The sequence below is a fragment of the Mastomys coucha genome, unplaced genomic scaffold (assembly GCF_008632895.1).
Source record: "Mastomys coucha isolate ucsf_1 unplaced genomic scaffold, UCSF_Mcou_1 pScaffold12, whole genome shotgun sequence".
Lineage (NCBI taxonomy): Eukaryota > Metazoa > Chordata > Mammalia > Rodentia > Muridae > Mastomys > Mastomys coucha.
Window position 1 is genome coordinate 33,459,491 of NW_022196894.1, and position 20,132 is coordinate 33,479,622.

General features: G+C 44.7%; 2 protein-coding genes and 1 long non-coding RNA gene across 4 annotated transcripts in view; 1 reads left to right on the forward strand and 2 right to left on the reverse strand.

Annotated features, from left to right (window-relative positions):
- LOC116085865 overlaps positions 1 to 938 on the reverse strand; it is a 2,598-nt gene extending 1,660 nt beyond the window's left edge. The window contains exon 1 of the long non-coding RNA XR_004116742.1: positions 14 to 938. This is a non-coding gene — a long non-coding RNA (uncharacterized LOC116085865). The remainder of the gene's footprint in view (positions 1 to 13) is intronic.
- Slc49a4 (solute carrier family 49 member 4) overlaps positions 1 to 15,974 on the reverse strand; it is a 76,775-nt gene extending 60,801 nt beyond the window's left edge. The window contains exons 1-2 of one of the 2 annotated variants that reach the window (XM_031363781.1): positions 15,357 to 15,974; positions 953 to 1,046 (exon numbers count right to left, since the gene is read on the reverse strand). In XM_031363781.1, the coding sequence (XP_031219641.1) occupies positions 953 to 1,046; positions 15,357 to 15,699 (437 nt within the window). In that variant the 5' untranslated portion in view covers positions 15,700 to 15,974. The remainder of the gene's footprint in view (positions 1 to 952; positions 1,047 to 15,356) is intronic. The other variant, XM_031363780.1, reaches the window with a different exon arrangement.
- An 812-nt stretch (positions 15,975 to 16,786) lies between these two features.
- The window catches only part of Hspbap1 (HSPB1 associated protein 1), a 54,355-nt gene continuing 51,009 nt past the window's right edge, over positions 16,787 to 20,132 (forward strand). Inside the window, exon 1 of the mRNA XM_031363779.1 lies at positions 16,787 to 17,001. Within this exon, the coding sequence (XP_031219639.1) occupies positions 16,938 to 17,001 (64 nt within the window). The 5' untranslated portion in view covers positions 16,787 to 16,937. The remainder of the gene's footprint in view (positions 17,002 to 20,132) is intronic.

Consider the following 20,132-nt stretch of genomic DNA (forward strand, 5'->3'; position numbering starts at 1 on the left):
CTCCCATTGCTACCTCAACACCCAGCGGCCATCCCCCCTGGCTTGTCACTGGTTTCCCAGCGGCTCCCTTGTTTTGCCTGTGACCTCTAGCTTCCCTAAAGGCAGAACAGCAGCCTGTAACCAGGACTCTCCACAGCTTAAAAACCTCTGGTTTTTTTTCTAGTTCAAAAAAGGTCTTGAAGTCCATACAGGAGCTCACATAATCTTAGAGGATCCAGCCTCACACTGCCCCAGCGCCGATCATTACTTGGACGTTAGGTCTTTCCAAAAAGCCACTCACTCACTCACTCACTCACTCACTCACTCACTCTCTCACTCACTCAGTTCTAGCCATCATGGCCTCCCTGCCAGGGGTGCTCTCTCCTCTTCTGCCATTTACACGTGTAGTTCTCTCTGCATGACCAAAACTACTTTTTATATCTCCTTTATACCACTGCCTCTATTTTTAAAAACATTTTTTTTTTTTTTTTAGATCTACTTGTTTTACTTAAAGTGTATGAATGTATTGCCTGCATACATATTGCACCATGGACATGCTTGTTGGAGTCCCTAGAACTGGGGTATACAGATATGGTTGCTAGCTGCCATGTAGATGCTAGGAACTGAGCCCAGGTCATCTGCAAGAGAAACACTGCTCTTAACCTCTGAGCCATCTCTCCAGCCCCACTGCTTCTATTTTATGTAACACACATGTGTGACCTGTTATACTTATTTGTGCATTTCTCATGGTTTTTAATAACTCCTGGGTAGCAAGAAGATTCACTTGTTTTTATTTGTTTTGCATCTTCCATGTGAAAAGACACTAAGTTAACCATTACAAACAGTAAAAAGAGTAAAGGCTTCCACACCTGTGACTCCCTACAGATCACATTATCAGAGACCTACAGTCAAGCATGAATAACACATTTGCAATAGAAGATGAAAATGTGCAGAAATGTCATACAGGACTTACCTTTTTTTAAGGGCTAAATCTGACACAGGTATGCATCTTAGACCAGTTCCCAAAACCATAAGAAATGACGTCAGAAGCACGGTGACCCGCAGACCTAAGACAGAAGAAAGCATCCAGATGAGCTCTGTTTTCTTTATGGGAGCCCAATGTTAACTGAGATTCCTTTTGTGTAATTAGTCTTATATTACATTCTCACACAACAGCTTTTTCCTAATGCCCCTAACATGAGAAGGGAAAAAACAGCCTGTACACTGAACACTGATGATTTTTTACTTGAGCAGAAAACTGGGATGACCACAAAGACTGAGGGAGAACCCGTCCCTCTAATCGTCCCAGTGAGTGTCTGGAAGGGTTTATTCAGTTATCATAGTAAAAGTATGGAAAATAAATTTAAAAGATGATTAAATTTTATATCTTAGGCATATACACACATACACAAATAAGAGTAAAAATGATATCAAATGTAAAATTCCAACTTTCAAATTCAAAGTGGTAATAAAAACTATATTGTCATTAAAAATTATTCTAAGACAATAGGTATATTCAGATGGTTTTCAACTTATAAAATGATACTGCTAGACCTGGATTGCTGGCTCTGGTTACTAGCACTTGCTGCTCTAGCAGAGCACCCAGATTCATCAGCTTCATGACAGTTCACAACCATCTCTAACTTCACTTCCAGGGCATCAGTGTTCCCTCTGCGAGGGACAGGTTTAACAGCTGTGTACCTGCTCCTCCTCACTCCCCTCCTCCTGTGAGTGAAAATTCCTGAGAAGAAGCCATGTCTGACTATGAACTGAGAGACTCCTGGAAGGAGTCTGTGCCTGTGGATACTGATGGAGAGACTGGAATTTTACAGGTATAAAGATTACCTTATGTTGGGCCAGTTTTAGCTTCTGGAACACCCACTGTTTGCCCCAATCTGTACTGGAACTAACATCTTGTGATAATACATAAAAACCTCTTAGACTCTATTGACTTGGCAGACCACTAGCTTCTGCAATGCTAAAGCTAAGAATATCATCAAACAGCATCGACACCTACAGAATAGCTCCTCCATCTCACTGTCCCTGACTCTCTGGTGTACCTACCAATGTACTTTAAACTTGTCTTGATTTATAACTTTCTTTGTTCTGTGAAACTATAAAAACTTCATGTAACTGCTTTCATGACGGAACATGGAATTTAGGGTAACTTAAATCTGTTTTCAGGCCATGGTCACTTAGAATGCCTCCAAGTCTATCTCTTATTTCTTTTAAGATGAGAGCTGGGGCTTTTAGTCAATGTGCCTTCAAGTTTCTGATTTTCCCTCTCCTTTCATCTTCCATATCAGTCAACTGAGTGGACTGGGAGGTGAACCATCCACAATGAGGAATAGCCAAAAGCTGTGTTAGGGATAAAAGAGAGGCATCTACACCATGCGTGCTTGCTAGTCCATCTTAGTGATATGCCTTTGAGTATAGAGAAATTGCACAGCTAGCTTACATTTGCTTTGTTCTTGTGTTTCTTTGTGTGACTTGAGAGCAAGAACAGTATTATTCACTTCTAATACCTCTTCTGACCTCTACAGGCACCAGGCATGTACAAGGTATACATAATACATACATACATGCATGTGTGTAAAACAATAAGTATGCATATATACGTATGTGTATATACATATATATATATTAAATGATACCATAAAAAATTAAAATCAGAAGCAAGCAAGATGACACAGAGGTAAACTTCTTGCTGTGTAAGCCTGAGAGTCTGAATTCAATCCCTGGAACTTCTGATGGGAAGAGAGAATGAACTACTGAAAAGTGTCTTCTAAACTCCATAAATCTCTCTCTCTTCTCTTCTCTTCTCTCTCTTCTCTCTCTCTCTCTCTCTCTCTCTCTCTCTCTCTCTCTCTCTCTCTCTCTCTCTCACACACACACACACACACACACACACGTTGTATTCTGCCACACCACTCCAGTGGAGTCTACGTGACAAGTCCAAAAGCTTGGCCACAGTTCGAAAACAAAAAGTTTCAAGGAAACTGGTCTCCTGGACGTCCTTTGCGTCCCCTAACACAGACGTGGTCCAGACTTGCGATAGTCGATGGAGAGTTTTGGATGCTTTCTTTCAGTATTGTTCTATTATAAGTATAGAGGTGCCCCCAAGGAATGATTTGACAAATAGCCAAGTTAGAGGGGATGTTGTTTCCTGACTTCCACCAGTGTTCCAACATCCTAGTCAATGCTGAGCCGATTCTAGGCTTGGAATTTCGTAAGAATGTTACTTATTCAGACAAAATGCCTCCAGTATTGAAAGAGAGAACAGGCATTGCAGTTTACTGGATAAGAGTTAATAATCCCAGGGCAAGTTCAACAATGTAAACTTAGAATTCTCATTACATTCATGTATGGCAGACTACATTACATAATAGAAGAAAGTTGGTGGGCTCCTCTGGTAAATGGAGGTCCACCATAAATACTTAGAACAACAGCTGAGTCACTCCTATATACAGGAATTTATAATGGTCTAAGAAGAAGGTGGGTTGTGGTCTAAGAAGGAACTAGAGTACTTCAGATAAGGCTGAGTTTATCTCAGTTGTAACCACAGCCTACTTCCTGCCAATTTTCATGTATGCATTTTCTGTTTTGTTTAAAGAATCATTATGTATCAGGTGACTTCGATGTACCTTGGCTGTTGTATTACCTAACTTCCTTATTTCTTCTGTAATGACTATAAAAGTCTGATGCTTACTTTTAGAAATTACACTCAGATTCAGCACTCTCTTGTGTTCGTATCTGTTTGTCACTTGCCAACTCCTTGCCCACTTGAGTACCGGAACCCTGATTGTCCCTGGGTTGAGGGACCAGAACTGGAATTGCAACTATTACCTGCCCCCAGCTCTGAGTGCAAGTCACCTTGGGAGATGCTAGGCTACACAGGAAATAGAAAGTTATTACATCATGACTCCATGAGGCTCCCCGACCATGGGGTAGACCTTGTGGTGATGCATTTCTTTGGTTGTGACTGTGATTCTGTTAGTAAACCTTTGTCTGTGCTCTGTAAGAAAATTTAGTAAGTTCTCTGGTCACCAAGTTGAACTTTGGTGAAATCATGCTTTGGTCTGTCTTTGGTGCCCATCTGGGGTTACTGGTATTAATTTGTATCTCCCCAGGAAGAGTTAACACAACATCCCCATCATACATACATAAATAAATACTGCCATCATACATACATCAATACACACACAATAATAATAGTGAAAATCAGAAAAAAAAAAATGGAGACATTTTAGAGTTCTGGATGGCCAAGAATTTGCTGTGTCTACCAAGTTAACCTTGAACTCACAAAAATCCACCTGCCTCTGCCTCATGGGTGCTAGAATTAAAGATGTGTATTATCATTCCTGACAAGTTAAAAAAAAAAACGTGATTTGTTCTGTTTTGTTTTCATTCAAATCATGCCTCAGGACTTCAGGAAAAACTGTGCACCAGGTAGTTTTCCCCTTGTATTCTTAATATGATCAGTTATTTTCAAATGTGTGCCAATGACCAGGGACATAAAAGGGCAAAAGAGAATATAAAAACAAGGTGTCAAATGTCAACAGCCTGGAGTCCCAGAGAAGGGAGTCTTAACCTAGGGACTCTCCACATCAGATTTGGAGGGGGGGGGGTGGGACAGGTTGTAAGAGGGTCCAGCAACCTTTCCCTGGCCCTGGACTGCATAGGGAAACATGAGCCAAAGAGTGACCCCATAAGCAGCCTTCCTCCAAGGTTCCTGCCTTCGAGTTCCTGTCCTGGCTTCCCTTTAACAATAAATGAACTGTTACCTGGAATTATGAGCCAAATAAATCCTTTCCTCCCCTAAGACGCTTTTGGGGATGGTATTTGTCCCAGGAACAGATTGAAAGAGAAGGCATGGTAACTAGAAATACACATGAGAGCTGAGTAAGACCTGCACTGTGAATACAGAATGAACCATATAATGGTGCTGCATCTGCCCATGTTTGGAACCCTGTTCTTTTGTATGTACTGAACTACTATTACCTTATGTCTGTGGCAGCCATATCACTCAGGTGACTCATGCAAGTCACGGTACAGGTAGCCCACATTCTTTCAAACAGTCCCAAATCCAACATTTGAAACCATGAAACAGAGAAGACAGAACTTAACAATTAATGAAATGTTTTCCTTTCCAGAAAAAAAAAAAAATTAGTAGAGGGAGGATGGTTAAATGTTTGATTTTCAAATTTCTTCTCCGCTTGAAGGAAACTGAAAGTCAACAAAACGATGATTATGCAGAACAAACATCACAGGGAAATAAATTTAAGATCCAGATCAGGCACATAAACGCCACACTGAGAATACTCTGTGATATGAATGGGGCAAACTTTATAATATTCTTATATAATCTGAATATGATTAATGCAATTTGGCAGAAGGAATGCCACAGAGAATTGTGCTTCCTGGTAACAAGTAATGCATACATACTGCTCATTACTGCTTCTACTAGCAGAACAGAGGCTTGGAAACGGCAGTTTAGCCACAGGAAATAGTGTAATTAATGAAAAATACACACATGGCCATAAATACCCTAAAACTGCAGGACAGTACTTGTTTCAGTTATTCTGGGCACCCAATGACACACCAGACAGCTTTATATTTTATATTGTGCACAAAGTTTCTCTTCCTTCTAAAGATTCTGCTTGTAATTGTAGAGGCAGTCAAGAAGCAGTGGGGCACTAACTGTGCCCTGTGGTCCAGCCAACCCAAGACTCTTCTACGCAGGGTGCTTTTAATCAAATATATGATGCTATAATAGCTTATATAGATGTAAGAATGAGGAGCTTCTGAAAAGGTCATCATTAAAGCAATTTTGGATGGATATAGCATGGTTATACAAACAGAGAAACTAGAAGTAGGCTTTTTGTTTAACTGTTGCCAATGGTTACTTAACCTATTCCACTTAGACTCTCAGTCTTGAATGGAATACTTTCTTCCTGTCCCTTGTACTTCAACAAGGCAGGACTCTCTCATTCCATTTAATCAGAGAGATATCAAGTCATCTCAGGAGGAGAGGCACAATAAAGGACCCAGTGAAACATAGAAAAATAAAACTTACATATGATTGTCCCTCAGGCGATCATAGTATGTGCGGGGGGTGGGGGTGGGGAGTGGGGGGGTAAGCATGTAATGAAGAGCATGGTAGAACACACTGGCACAAGCAAACAATATTTTGTCTATATTTTGTATACAGACAAAATACCCACATACATAAAAGGAAAAACAAAATAAATCTTTTTATAAGTAAATTTAAAGATATCCCTAATTACACTAAAGGAAAGTACAAGTATTTAATAAAATAGAAACAAAGAATCTAGATGAAGTTAACTCAAGAATAGAGCTGCAGGGTCAAAGTTCTTGGGTGAGAGCATGCTTGTCCAGATGGACAGATGGACAGATGCTTCCTTAGATGGAGGAAAGGCAAACCTACTTGCTGCCAAGCCTCTCTTCTCCCATAGTCCCAGTCAACTACAGATACTATCAGGATAATGACACTGTGCCTGCTTATCCCACTTACAACCATGACACAAAGATCCAAAATCCTCAGATCATCCTTATCCCACTACGTGTCTATATATCCTTTAATCCAGCGTCTCTGAAATCTCTAACTCCTAAAGCTTCCCCTTGTGCCTTTTGGAGGGCTCAGCACAATCACTGGGGCCTGAACTTCTTAAGCTCTCCTCCAAGGGTCTCTCCACCTTGTCTTCCTACAGTGAGTCCCCACTTAGGATGTTGCTTCCGCCGCCACTTCCTAAGCATGCTAGTCCAGTGTTCCTTCTCTCGTGTGTTTTAAGATTCTCTGTATCACTGGCCCCAAGCGATATGATTACATGTTTTGATGCCGATATGATTATATGTTTTGATGTAGTTTTATTCATGTTGCTTCTGCTGAAATTCCTAGATATGCAGGATAGAGAGATCAGGCTTAAAAAGTTTTCTTCTATTATTTCTTCAAGACTTCTTTTTGCTATCACCACATTTTATCTATACTTTATCTTGCCCATCTTCTCCTGAGATTCCAACCACTTGTATACTAAGACATTTAAAATGGTCTTACCCAACCCATGGGCAAACACCAATCCCTGCCACTATTAATGATACTCTGATATGCTTGCAGGCAGGAGTCAAGCATGGCTGTCCTCTGCGAGGCTCTACACAGCAGCTGACTCAGACAGATGCAGACACCCACAGCCAAACAGTGGATGGAGCTTAGGAACTATTATGGAAGAGTTGGGGAAGGCTTGGGGGCCCAAAGGGGATAGGAACTCCACAGGAAGACCAACACCCTTGGGGGCTCTCAGAGGCTGAATAACCAACCAAAGAACACAGGCTGGACCTAGGCCTCCCTGCTCATATGCAGCAGATGTGTAGCTTGGTTTTCATGAGGGTCCTGAGTAACTGGAGCAGGGGCTATCCCAAAAGATGTTGTCTGTATGTGGGATATGTTCTTCTAGCTAAGCTGTCTTGTCTAGCCTCAGTGGGAGAAGATTCGCCTAACTTCCCAGAGACTTGAGCTATGGTGGTGGTGGTGGGAATATCCAGGGAGCCCCAACTCGCTCAGAGTTGGCATTTACTTTTTGTGTGTGAGCAACTGTGAACATCAGAGGACAACTTACAGGGGTTATCACCACATGGGTTCCAGGGATTAAACTCAGGTTGTCAAGCATAGCTGCAAGCGTCCTTGCTTGCTGCGCCATCTCACTAGCCTAAGAATGCACCAGCTTGTAACTGTTCTGTCATTTTGAGATGGTTTCATGGACTCCATGTAAACCAGGAGCCGAAAAAGACAGAGGACAACCTTCAACTCCTAGTCCTTCTGTTCACCTCCACAGTGGATGGGATTATAAGCCTGTGGACCACTATTCTGGTTTAGGGGATGCTGGGGATGAAAGCCAGGGCATCTGGCATGATGGGTGGACATCCTACCAACTGGGCTACATTGCTAACTCTGAATTCATAACCTGTTATATTAAATATTTCATAAATAAATCCCAACAGCAGGTTCGGTATCCGCCTCATTGCTTTATGTTCCTGAATGAAAGACAACACACACAGCCTTTATATTTGAATATGCCTTAAGCAGCTCAATAGCTGGGCCACTGCCTAACCTCCACGCAGTTAATCCCGAGTTATTACTTACTAATTCTATGTCCTATCTAGGCTGCTCTGGATCCAGCAGCAACTGGGCCACACTCTCCTGGCTCCTTCACATGGCGGCCACGCCTCTCTGTCCTGCACTCTTTTCAGGCTTGGTGTCTTTCCTCCACACACTCCAGATATCTGTTTACTCTGTCCAGCCATTGGCTGCTGGCATCTTTATTTACCAATCAGAACCAACTGGGGGCGGGTTCCCAGAAGCTACTGGCAGGCATTCCCGTGCAGTTTTGGGGGGAACATAGTTATCACTAGAACACAAACAGCTACAATAACCAAGTCTTCAACTTAGAAAAATGATGGCTTCTTCCCTTTACACTGCTCCTCTCCAGGGAGTCTGCTGAAGCCATCACAAGGACCACTGCAGTGCCCAGCCGTTCACTATCTGAGATCCATGTTTCACATGCTTTTTTTGTTGTTGTTTTCTTTTAGTAAAAATCAGTTCCTGAATTTTCCCCTCAGGCTCCAATAGTTACTTTCAGCTGCTGTGATAAAAATCCCACAACCAAGGCAATCTGCGGAAGGAAGGACCGGTCTGGTCTGGTTTACTGTTCCAGAGGGTTTGAGTACTAAGTTGGCGGGAAATCGTGGCAGTGCAAGCCGCTGGCATCAGGAAGCTGAGAGACCACAGGGCCTACTGCAAGTGGAACAAACCTTGAACTCTCAAAGCTCGTCCCCACTGACATTCTTCTTCCACCAAGGCTCTCCACAACCTTTCCAAGGCTCCACCACCAACCAACCCAGTGCTCAGATACCTGAGCCTACGGGCAGGGAGGGGCACTCCTGACTCAAGCCTTCACACGCCACTCCCTGGCACCCATAGACTCACTGCAAAACACATTTAGTCCAACTTCAGAAATACCAAGAGACTTTTACAGTTTCAATGATTTTAAATATCTCTTCCGAGAGTCAAGAAAATCTCTTAATTGTAACCCTCTGCAAAAGTCAAAAAAGCGGGCTGGCGAGATGGCTCAGCAGGTAAGAGCATTGACTGCTCTTCCAAAGGTCCTGAGTTCGGAACCCAGCAACCACAAGGTGGCTCACAACCACCTGTAACGATATCTGACACCCTCTCCTGGTGCGTCTGAATTCCACTACAGTGAATTACGCCAGAGCAAGCAGGCCGGAGCAAACGGGGCCGGCAGAGAGTGAATTACGCCAGAGCTAGCAGGCCGGAGCAAACGGGGCCGGCAGAGGTTCTGAGTTCAATTCCCAGCAGCCACACACATGATGGCTCACAGTCATCTGTACAGGTACAGTGTACTCATACACATGAAATAAATAAAATATTTTTTAAAAAAGTCAAAAAAGCAAATTACAGACTTCCAACATTTAACAGCCCTGAATACAGATGACCACACCAAAAGGCAGGATTGAGGACCATGATTTTTAAGCCAGTAAAGAGCACTCCTCTATGGCCTTTGCTCCTGCCTCTAGGTTCCTGCCGTTTTGACTTCCTGCCTTGGATTTCCTTAATAGACTTGTAATATGTAAGCTAAATAAAGACTTTCCTTCCCAAATTGCTTTTGGTCGTGGTGTTTCATCACAGCTAGAAACCCTCAGTAAGACAACCATCTACTTGTTACATTCTTGGTTACATTCTGCCTGCATTTTTACAAAATCGCATCCGTGACATCTGAATTACAAGCATCTGCCTTTTCAATCATGACCTCTCTTTCCCACATATTCCCTCTCATACACTAATAACCATGACAAGAAAGTTTTTATCTTATAAAGAGTAACAAATGGGGCTGAAGAGCTGGATCAGTGGTAAAGGGCACTTGTTCCTGTGAAAGACTCCCAGTATCCACATGAAGGCTCACCACCTCCTCGGGCACCAAGCACACAAATGATATACAGACACAGACACCTAATAATAAAAATAAATCTAAAAAAAATAAGAAGAAAGATGAAAGATTAGGAAGTTACTAATTTTTCTTACTTACCTAAACATTCCTTCTTTTGTTTTTGACTCAGCTTATATTTCATGGTCCCCCCGCTTTTCTTTTTTTTTTTTTTCTTTGGTTTTTCGAGACAGGGTTTCTCTGTGTAGCTGTGACTGTCCTGGCACTCACTCTGTAGACCAGGCTGGCCTCGAACTCAGAAATCCGCCTGCTTCTGCCTCCCAAGTGCTGGGATTAAAGGTGTGCGCCACCACCGCCCAGCGGCAAATCTTATAAATTAACATTTAATTGGGTTGGCTTATAGATTCAGTCCACTATCATCAAGGCCCTAGATGCAGGGCAGCATCTAGGCAGGCATGGTGCAGGCAAAGCTGAGAGTTCTACACCTTAATCTGAAGGCTGCTAATGGAAGACTGACTCTAGCTAGAATGAGGGTCCATGCCCACAGTGACACGTGTACTCCAACAAGGCCACACCTCCTAATAGTGCCACTCCCTGGGCCAAGCATATACAAACCATGACAATTGGTTATATAAAAATGTCTACAACCAATTACTGGAGCGATTAGAGGTAGGTGGGTTTTGAGTTACCTGGGTGGGAGTTACAGAGAGGGGGGTGTAGGAGGATAGGGGCAAGAAGAGGGGAGGACACCTTGAGAGATGGACCATGAGTACACAAGCCAGAAGCAGCAGCAAGTATTTGGGGTCCACTGCTGGGGAAGTATCCAGGCCAGCAGTTAGGAAAGTAGATTAGGGGTTACCCCCAGTATTGTCAAAGCCAAATAAAATAACCACAGTCTCACTCATTTGTAAGCTAGCCAGGGATAAGTTTAAACTGGACCAACCACAGCCATTCTTTCTCTCCAGACACTCTTGTCCAGCATGCCAGGCTTCATGCCAGGTTTCCCTCTTACCCCAGGCGCCCACTCAACACACCTTCCATGAGAGGCCTGTGGGACGGTTTACATAAACTAGAACACACTAAACACACTACATCACACCAGACTGCACACCCTTCCTCCTTTACTGTTTTCTTTTTTTATCCAAAGCACTGCAGGTCCTCTCGGCTTCTCAGTCCTTTCACTAGACACAGGCTCTGGGAGCCTCTGGTCCCGGCTCACGCCTTAATCGCACTCTGGCTCGCTTTCCAGGGTGCACAGGCTTGGCACTATTATCTCACTAGCACGTTCTTCTGTTTCCTTGCTGGTGAATGGAAAGGGGTGGAAAGGTACAACATCTGTTTTAGAAAGATAACAGAGCTTCCATGCTAAGCAAATGAGAGCTGCATACCTCCCAGTGAGCAAGCCACTGAAAGGGAGAACTTGCTGTGTGGGGGTGCAGTTGCCACACCAGCATTATGAAAGTGTCTTAACTGCTCCCACTGAAAAGGAGAACTATTCCTAAAAGGAAGAACTTTTGGGGACGGTTATCTGTGTGTGCAGTGTGCGTGCTGGGGATCCCCAAACTCTAGTACTCACTCTCCAGCTCAAGGGAGAGATCTTAAATTCATTTTTTTTATTGCTTCAACCAATGGAAAATAGAAAATTAAATTTGCCATACAGATATAGGACCTATGAAATACTCCCAAAAGCAACTTATTTTCTAAAGGGAATAGTAACAATGCAGACAGCCATGGATGATAGCTGCACTCACGATAGTACACGAAAAACTAACGTTCTGAAGCACAGAAGCAAGAATAACAAACTTAGAAAGTAACAGTAAGATACTACTGAAAAAAAGAACTTTAAGAGCATTCCGTTCTATTGAACAAAAATTATTTTTTGAACTGTTTTGGACTGAGTTTCTATACTAGAACCCAACAGACCAGGCCAGACCAATATTGAGTTGTCTTAGTTAAGAACACCATAACCAAAAGCAATTTGGAGAGGAAGTTTCAGCCTATAACTTTTAGGTCACATTCCATCACTGATGGAAGTCAGGACAGGAACTAAAGAACCTGGAAGCAAGAACCGATGCAAAAACCTGCTTGCTGGCTTGTTTCTCATGGCTTGCTCAGCCTGCTTTCTTATAGCACCCAGGACCCCCAGCCCAAGGGTGGCACTGTCCACAGGGGGATGGGCCTTCCCATATCAATCATCAACCAAAAAAAATGAACCACAGGTGCTAAAGAGATGCACAGCAGTTTAGAACACATATTCTTGCAGTTCTTGCAGAGGACCCAAGTTTGAATCCCTACACCCACATCAGTTTCACACACACAGACCTCGACAGAGGCATTTTCTCTAAAAGGATTCTTTTCTTTCCAGGTGACCCCAGCTTGAATCAAGGGGACCCCAGCTTGAATCAAGGGGACATAAAAACTAGCCAGCCTAAGAGTCACTCAGGCTAAAGTTAAATTAAAACTTCAAGGAAGTAGATAAATCACAAAACAGACCAGTCTTTCCTGAACAGGAGATTTCTAGTAAGTCAGTATCATAAGGAAGTTTCCTCTGCTTTACCACTTTAAAAAATGCGGCTGGCCGGGAACAATCTGCGGTTAATAGTCAGGTTTTCTCTGTTCTGTGTTCTTGGTTACACCCCTAAGACCCAGGGTTACAGTGAGTGTGTTCACCCTGCGGTGGAGAATGGAGAGCATCTCACTCACCAATCAAATAAAAAATTAGTAAGGTTATGGTTAAGCCTGTTCTAATTTTGTTTTTAGTTCATGTGTGTGTGTGTGTGTGTGTGTGTGTGATGTGCACATCTGTGTGTGCAGGTGTATGGGTGGCCAGAGAAGTATACTGGTTGTCTTCCTCTATCACTTTCCACCTGAATTTTAAAGACAGTCTTGTACTGAGTCTGAAGCTCACTGGAGCTCAAGGGATCCTCCTGTCTCAGATGCCAGGCTCAGCTTTTACATGGGTGCTCAGGGATTTGAACTCAGGTTCACTTGCCATCATGGCAAGCACTCCTACGCACTGCACCATCTCCTCGACTCCTGAATTGTTGCTTTCCAGTATCTCTTAACATAGTCAACTTTTAAAGGAGTACCTAAGGAACTTCCAGATTTGAAAAAACTAGAATGAATCTTAAGGCAGAAAACAAAGAACAAATAACAGAAAAACATTAATGAATCCAAATAAAATCCATAATTCAGTTTAAAGGCAAACAAAAAGCCTCTGAACAAACAAACAAACAAACAAACAAACAAAGAGTCCCCAATTCAGTGTGCTACAGGAATCATTCTAGAAAAAGCACCCCACACCAGTGAAGAGAGGGAGATATTTCTTGGGTGGACAGAAGCCAGGGCAGCCCCTGAAAGGCTTTAAATCCAGGTCCAGTTTGTATTCTCAGTTTTTATCCAAAATCACAAGGTGGGGTGGGCAAGCAAGCTAGGTATTTACAGAAGCCATCGAGAGGCAGTCAGTGGGTTGTTTCAGTGACCCATTGTTTCAGCAATTTCTCCAGGTCATACTGTTTCAGGAGGCAAGTGAAGTAATGCTTGGAAAACAAACAGACGGGACAAGCAGTGCTTTAAGTAACCAAATACATCAGCATGTAATACTTGGTCTCTTCTACCTTGCCTACATCAAGTGCTTGTTAGAATTCTCTGCCAGCTCTTCCTGGAAGAGCCACACCAGCTGACATACCCTTCCTCTACTACACACTTCTTCCCACTAGCAGACTCTTCACACCCAAGTTACACTACAGTCCTTCTAAAAGAACCACCATACACACTAAGTCTACAGCTTTCTTACCTGATCTTCATGCAGTCTATCTGCCTCAGTGTTTTGTTTTAGTTTGGTTTTTTTTTGAAGCTTCATCTTAAGTTTCATGACTTTTACACCCATTACCATGGTTGTCCCCCAACTCTAATGTCATCCCAGTTTGCCAAATGACCTCCTCAAAAAAAAAAAAAAAAAAAGATGAGTGCACAGGACTGAATGCTAGTGTAGAACATAGCAAAAAGTGCCTTTCATTTTCTTTTGAATACTACTCTCAGTGCTTAGAACTATCTAGCCTCCCTTTCTGAGCATCTTGACTGTATTCAGTCATCAGGTTTGTTGTCTCTGTACCACCAGGAAGAGGGGAAGCACAGCTGGATTTCGTTCTTTCCATAACAGTAGTTGAGGGCTCTGGACCATCACAGCTCCATATCAACCTAGGCTCCACTCTTACTTTGCTGGTAATGTTTGTGTGCTCACCCAGATTCCTAGGTTGAAATCCTACTCCCAGCTAAGTGACTGAACTAAGTAAGAGGTGACCGACTGGGGGTGAAACAGGTTTTGAGGGCAAGGGCTGGACAGACTAGGTTACTGCTCTTAGAAGAGAGACCCCAGAGAGATCCCTGGCCACTACCCTTGTGACATTACAAAGAAACGAACATTGTATGAACGATGCTCACCAGATAAGCATTCTGCTTGGTCCTTCATCTTGGACTTCCCAGTTTCCAGAGGGGTTATAAATAAATTTTGTTTGTTTTATAAGCTTATGGCTGTTTGTCAACAGACCTGTGGACTAAGACAATGTCCCAAAACTACCCGAAGAATCTATTACGCCAAAAGTCATAAAAGGCTGAACAGAAATGAAGCAGTTTCCGACCATTATCCAACTACATACCTAAGAATTCTAAATCATGCACAACAGCCTCCTGGGGGTTATTTATCCTCGGGAGGGATAATTCAACATCTTGACTCTTTCCACTCTGGCCTTTTCCGCACCTCACAGAATCACACTGGCAACTGGTAAAGTGAGATGCCTGGAGTCCCTAACTGAAAGAGAGAGCCTTCCTGCATCAGCGATCTTTATCTGGGAGTAATAAATCGCAACTGAAAAGTCACCTGGGCGGAAGCTTTCGGCTTACCTGGGGATTTACCTTCCGGAAACCCAAGTGTCAGACCTGAGTTTCCCAATAGTCATCCAGGGTTGGAGTCACCACGCTAGCTCATTACCCCCTTACATCTGGTCATCACCGGTCTCTTCTGATCTTTCACCCTCAGCACCCCAAATGTCTTTGAAATCAAAACATGAGTCACTTTCGTCTCGTGTCAAATACATTCACAGCAAGTGCACTGGATCGCTCTGATGTTCACAGTATACAAAGCCTTCCACATCTGATGATTACCTAAATCTCTAGTGTGGCATAAACGGCGTAACACAAAACATCAATACTTGGAACGCATCCTCCTTATTTGTCGCTTTGGGGACAGAGGGTTCCCGAGTTAGGAAAGGGATGCCAGCTACACTGGGTCACCTCGCACAACCCCTAGACCAAGCCCAAGGAGGCACAGGCAGGCCCGGATCCTGGCAGGCGCCAACTCCCAGAGAAAGGACACGCCCGCAGGCGTCCCAGACCCCTTACCTCTCTTGTCCATCAGCCACATAAACGCGAAGCAGGGCAGGAAGCCTATGGGGCCCCAGAGGACCAGGAGCGCGATGTCCCATCCGGTGAAGTCATAGGCCTGGCGCGCTGAGTTCTGGATGGGGCCCCAGGTGTTCCAGACCAGGCCCTGGGCGAATGCGAGGAGCGAGAAGAGCAAAAGCACCAGCCAGCGGCGCCCGTACACCCTCCCGGGGCCCGGGCCCGCCGCCGGTAGCACGGCCGCCGCCTCCCGGCCCCTGCGCGCAGCCCCCGGCGCAGGCCCGAGCCCCGGCCCCAGCAGCGGCTGCCGCTCCTCCTCTTCGCTGCTCCAACCCGAGCCCATGGCGACGCCGCCCGCCGGCCCTGCCCGACGCGTCCCGGTGGCCGCAGACCAGCCGGGAGCTGACTGGGCGGGTGGAGCGGGAGCCGGAGCCGCTCTTGTCTTCGGCCTCCGGGGTGCGTCTGCTGCGCCTGCGCCGCCCGAGCCCGAGGGGAGGAGGCGAGGCGGGGTCCTCCCGGTTCGCTGCTAGCCCAGGAACGCCCTGGGGTGAGAAGCCCGGTACCCTACGAGTGGAAAGGGTGGTAGATCGCGGCCGGCTGGAAGGCTGGGGCGGAGGAGGCTGAGTTAGTCACTCGCGAGGTTGCTTGGAGGAAGTGCCCAAGTTTACATCACGTGCCTAATAAACAACTCGCCGACCTCAAGTCACTTACCCCAATGCTTGGTTCTATATTAGGCTTAGTTTTGTTTTTATTGGGGTTCTAACTGCAGAAATTATAGAAGGCAGGATATTGAGGTTTAGGAAGGTCTCAGGGCATTGTATCATGAAGACCATTTGGTTTTGTATGTGTCTTACGTATCCAGTGAGGTAATAAACTAGCCAATTTTCCTTCATACATATAGTTTTTCTATCCATTTTGTTTGTCACCCAAACGGGTAAATAATATAAATTTGTTGAAATTGGAAGACAGTGACCTAGATCTCTCTCTTGGTATGATGATAGCCAGACTAAATAAATGACAAAAGCTGAAGGTTGTGCATCTCTTGACGAGATAAACATTTGTCTGTTCAAATGCACAAATCCAGAACCCTGGCAGCTGCCTGTGTCCTTGAAAACTACAGTCAAGCAATTTGGCATATCTGGCTCAGCAAATGAGTCACAGGGAACGGCTTCAAGGGGACACTGCCTGAGGTTCATATTCCCAGGCAGAAAACCAGCTGGGATGACACTGATGCCAAGGGGACCAACGAGGTGGAAGAGCAGGCAAGTCAGCACGGGGCCACCTAAGTCGCGAGTCCCACTGAGGGAATGCCAAGGCAGAAATGGAGGATCGGACTAAAGAAGGAAGAGAAACAGAAAGAGGCGCTAAGGGGTGGAAGAAAAGGAGACACGGCCCAGCCCACGTGCTCGGCGCCTTTCGGTATCCAAAGAGCAAAACAAACCGGCGTGGCCACGCCCAGCGTCCTCACGTGACCGCGGGAGCGCCGGTTCCGGCAGAGGCGGAGGATCCTTTCTGTGGGGAAGCAGCAGATCCTAGTGATACCTCTCACCTGGCGCTCTCTCCATCCTTGGCGCGATAACCATGGCCGCAGGCTGCGAGGGGACCGCGCCCCGGACCCTGGACGAGGGAACTGTAGAGGAGGAAGGTAGGTGCGGGCCTGGGACTCCGAAGTGCCTCCGCGGTGCGGATGGGCGCGGTTCCATCCCAAGTCTCTCCCGCGGCGTGTTAGGCCTGGCAGAAAATGACTTTTCAGTGAGTGTGGCTTCTTAACGTTGTGCCTGATCGGTTTTCTGATCTAACGTGGTCTCGGTGTTCCTTTACCGGGACAGGTACCACTGTGGAGTAAGAAGCCCCTCTGAGTGCTCCAGGATAGCTGGTCTCTGAGGGGATTTTGTGGCGGTTCTCTTGTCTGTGCCTTTCATCTTCCCTGATAAAGTGCTGGGATTCCAGGTATTTGCGACCATAGCTTCTTATGGAGATTTCTGGGGAGTCTGGCCAGACTTGTGCACCAGGTGTTTTTACTTGACAGTCTCCCCCTGCCCCAAGTCATTCTCTCTCTCTCTCTTTTTTTTTCCTAAACCAATTTATTTTCCTGATAATGTGCCCTGTATCCCATTTTTAGGCCTTCCTTATCCACCATTGAACAGCAAAAGTGACACTTCACGTAAAATTCTTTAATAATTTGTATTGGACTTAGAACCTAGCCTAAAATCCAAGCTCCAAACTGTGACCTACACAAATCTTTAATTTGGGGTCCGTTGTGTTTTATAAAAAGAGAGAAGGAATATGTTTGGATGTGTAGTCAAGTGTTGGGGAAGGGGGTGCCTCTGCAGGCCTATCCTGAGGCATCCCTTCCCCTTGAGGGACCAGCCACCCGAAGGTATAGTATAGAATAGAGTTTATTCAGGGCATGGGAGGGCAGTTGAGGGAGTAGAGACAGAAAGGCAGAAAGAGAGAGAGAGAGAGAGGGCCGAGGAGTAGAGGCTGGCCACGTGGAGTGGGGAGGGGAATGGAGAAAGGGTAAGGAGCAAGGGCAAGAGAAAGAGGAGGGGCAAATAGCCCCTTTTATAGTGAGTCAGACTCACCTGGCTTTTGCCAGGTATTTGTGGGGCGGAGCCTAGATAAAATGCCTACAGGGTCTGTTGATGACTCTAAGCGTCTCTTCTGTTTTTTATTTCTTTCCTCTTTTTTTTTTTTTTTTCAAGACAGGGTTTCTCTGTGTAACCCTGGCTGTCCTGGAACTCACTCTGTAGACCAGGCTGGCCTCGAACTCAGAAATCTGCCTGCCTCTGCCTCCCAAGTGCTGGGATTAAAGGCGTGCACCACCACCGCCCGGCTGTTTGTTCATTCTTAAATTAAACATTTTTAATTAGCCATAAAATGTGGCTTTCTTTCCGCCTTTCGTATGTTCTTGACTCGTTGATTCCCTGAAACCATACTTGTACCCATCTCCCAGGTTTCAAAGTGTGTAAGCATCAGACTGTACTACATCAAACTGGTCTGAAACATTCACTGTGATCTTCCACCACCATTAATTTACAGCACCCTAATTCTATTGACATTTATCTCTAACCATCGCATATTCTACTAGATGTTAAGCACTTTGAGGAAATAACCTGTGTTGGTTTGAATGAAAACAGGCCCCATAGGCTCATCTATTTAAATGTTTGGTCCCCAGTTGGTAGAACTCTAGGAAGGATTAGAAAAATGGCCTTGCTGGAGGGGGTGTCACTAGGGGTAGGAACTTTGACCCCTAGAAGATTTCAAAGCCTGCTTACACAGTGACACACTTCCTCCAACAAGGCCATTCCCAGTAAACTCTATTCTTTATAAGTTGCCTTTGTAATGGCATCCTTATAAAACTAAGACTGAAGTTACTAGGGGGAGGCTATTTCTGTGACAGACCTGACCATACTGGTTCTGGGGGGATGTAGAAGAATTTGGGTGTCTAATCATGACGTTAGGTAAGTAATAAGACAGAACCGAAAAACATTTCATTTACCACTGTGTGTAAAGGAGCACATACAGTATCAGACATGTAATATGTATGCTGAGTGAATGAATAAGGGATCCCAGCCAGGTAAGGTATTGCATACCTGTACCCCATAACATAAGGGAGTGGATGAGAAACTCAAGGTGGCCACATAGTAAGTTTGAGGCCAGCCTGGACATAAACCCTCTCTCAAAGAAAGTGAAAAAGGAGCCAGTGAGATACTGGGTAAAGTGCTTGTTCTGCATGTCTGGCGACCTTAGTTTGAACCCCCCAGAACACACATGTAGTGGGTTAGCCTAATGCCTCTTGTAGTCTAATGCTAAGTGCTGGCTAAGGGATTTGGAGTCAGCACTTAGCCTTTGGGACCCAGATGCCTGCAGCCAATAGCTGAGGAGAAGATAGGCGGGGTTTAGGTTTCCTTGCTAGAGACCATGAGGAGGAGCAGGAACTGAGGGAGCCACCTTGGGTTAGCTGAGCCATAAAACATAGCCATGTGGGCTGGCCAGTCGGAGCTAGTGGCAGCCCAGATGAAACATAGTAAGCAAGCAATAATGCGGTTACGGATAGAAATGGGTTCTAACAGCATGGAAGGTAGGCAGTTGCTCAGCCATTGTGGTACATGAAGCATATTAAAAATACAAAGGCAGGCTGGAGAGATGGCTCAGTGGATAAGAGCACTGACTGTTCTTCCAGAGGTCCTGAGTTCAGTTCCCAGCAACTACATGGTGACTCACAACCATCTGTAATAGGATCAGATGCCCTCTTTTGATGTGTCTGAAGACAGCTATAGTATACTCATAAATAAAATAAATAATTCTTTAAAAATATATAAAGGCTGTGTGTGTGTGTGTGTATCTTTTATTTGGGAACATAAATGGTCAAAGGAGGGAAGGAACCCCTGTGCCGGGAATTTTTAAATAATATTTTTTTATTACACCCATGTAAAGGTAGAAGAAGAATCTTGATACCATGGTTGTCCTCTGACTTCCATGTGAGCTGTGGCACAGGCATGTTCTCATACATTCTAATAATTTTTTAATTTAAAATTAAAAACAAGAACTGTGCCAGGTCTAGGGGTAAGAGAAGGAGGAGGACCTGGTCCAGAGGTTGAAAGAGTTGGTGTTAGGAATGTTGAGAGAGGGATGATGAAAGGTATCTTATGTCCAGGTTTGATTATGTAATATGATCAAATTTAAGTTCGGGACGATCACTCTGGCTGAAGATAGGGGATAAATTAGAGGGAGGTACTTAATCCCCTGGGCCTCAGTTTCCTTTTTTTTTTT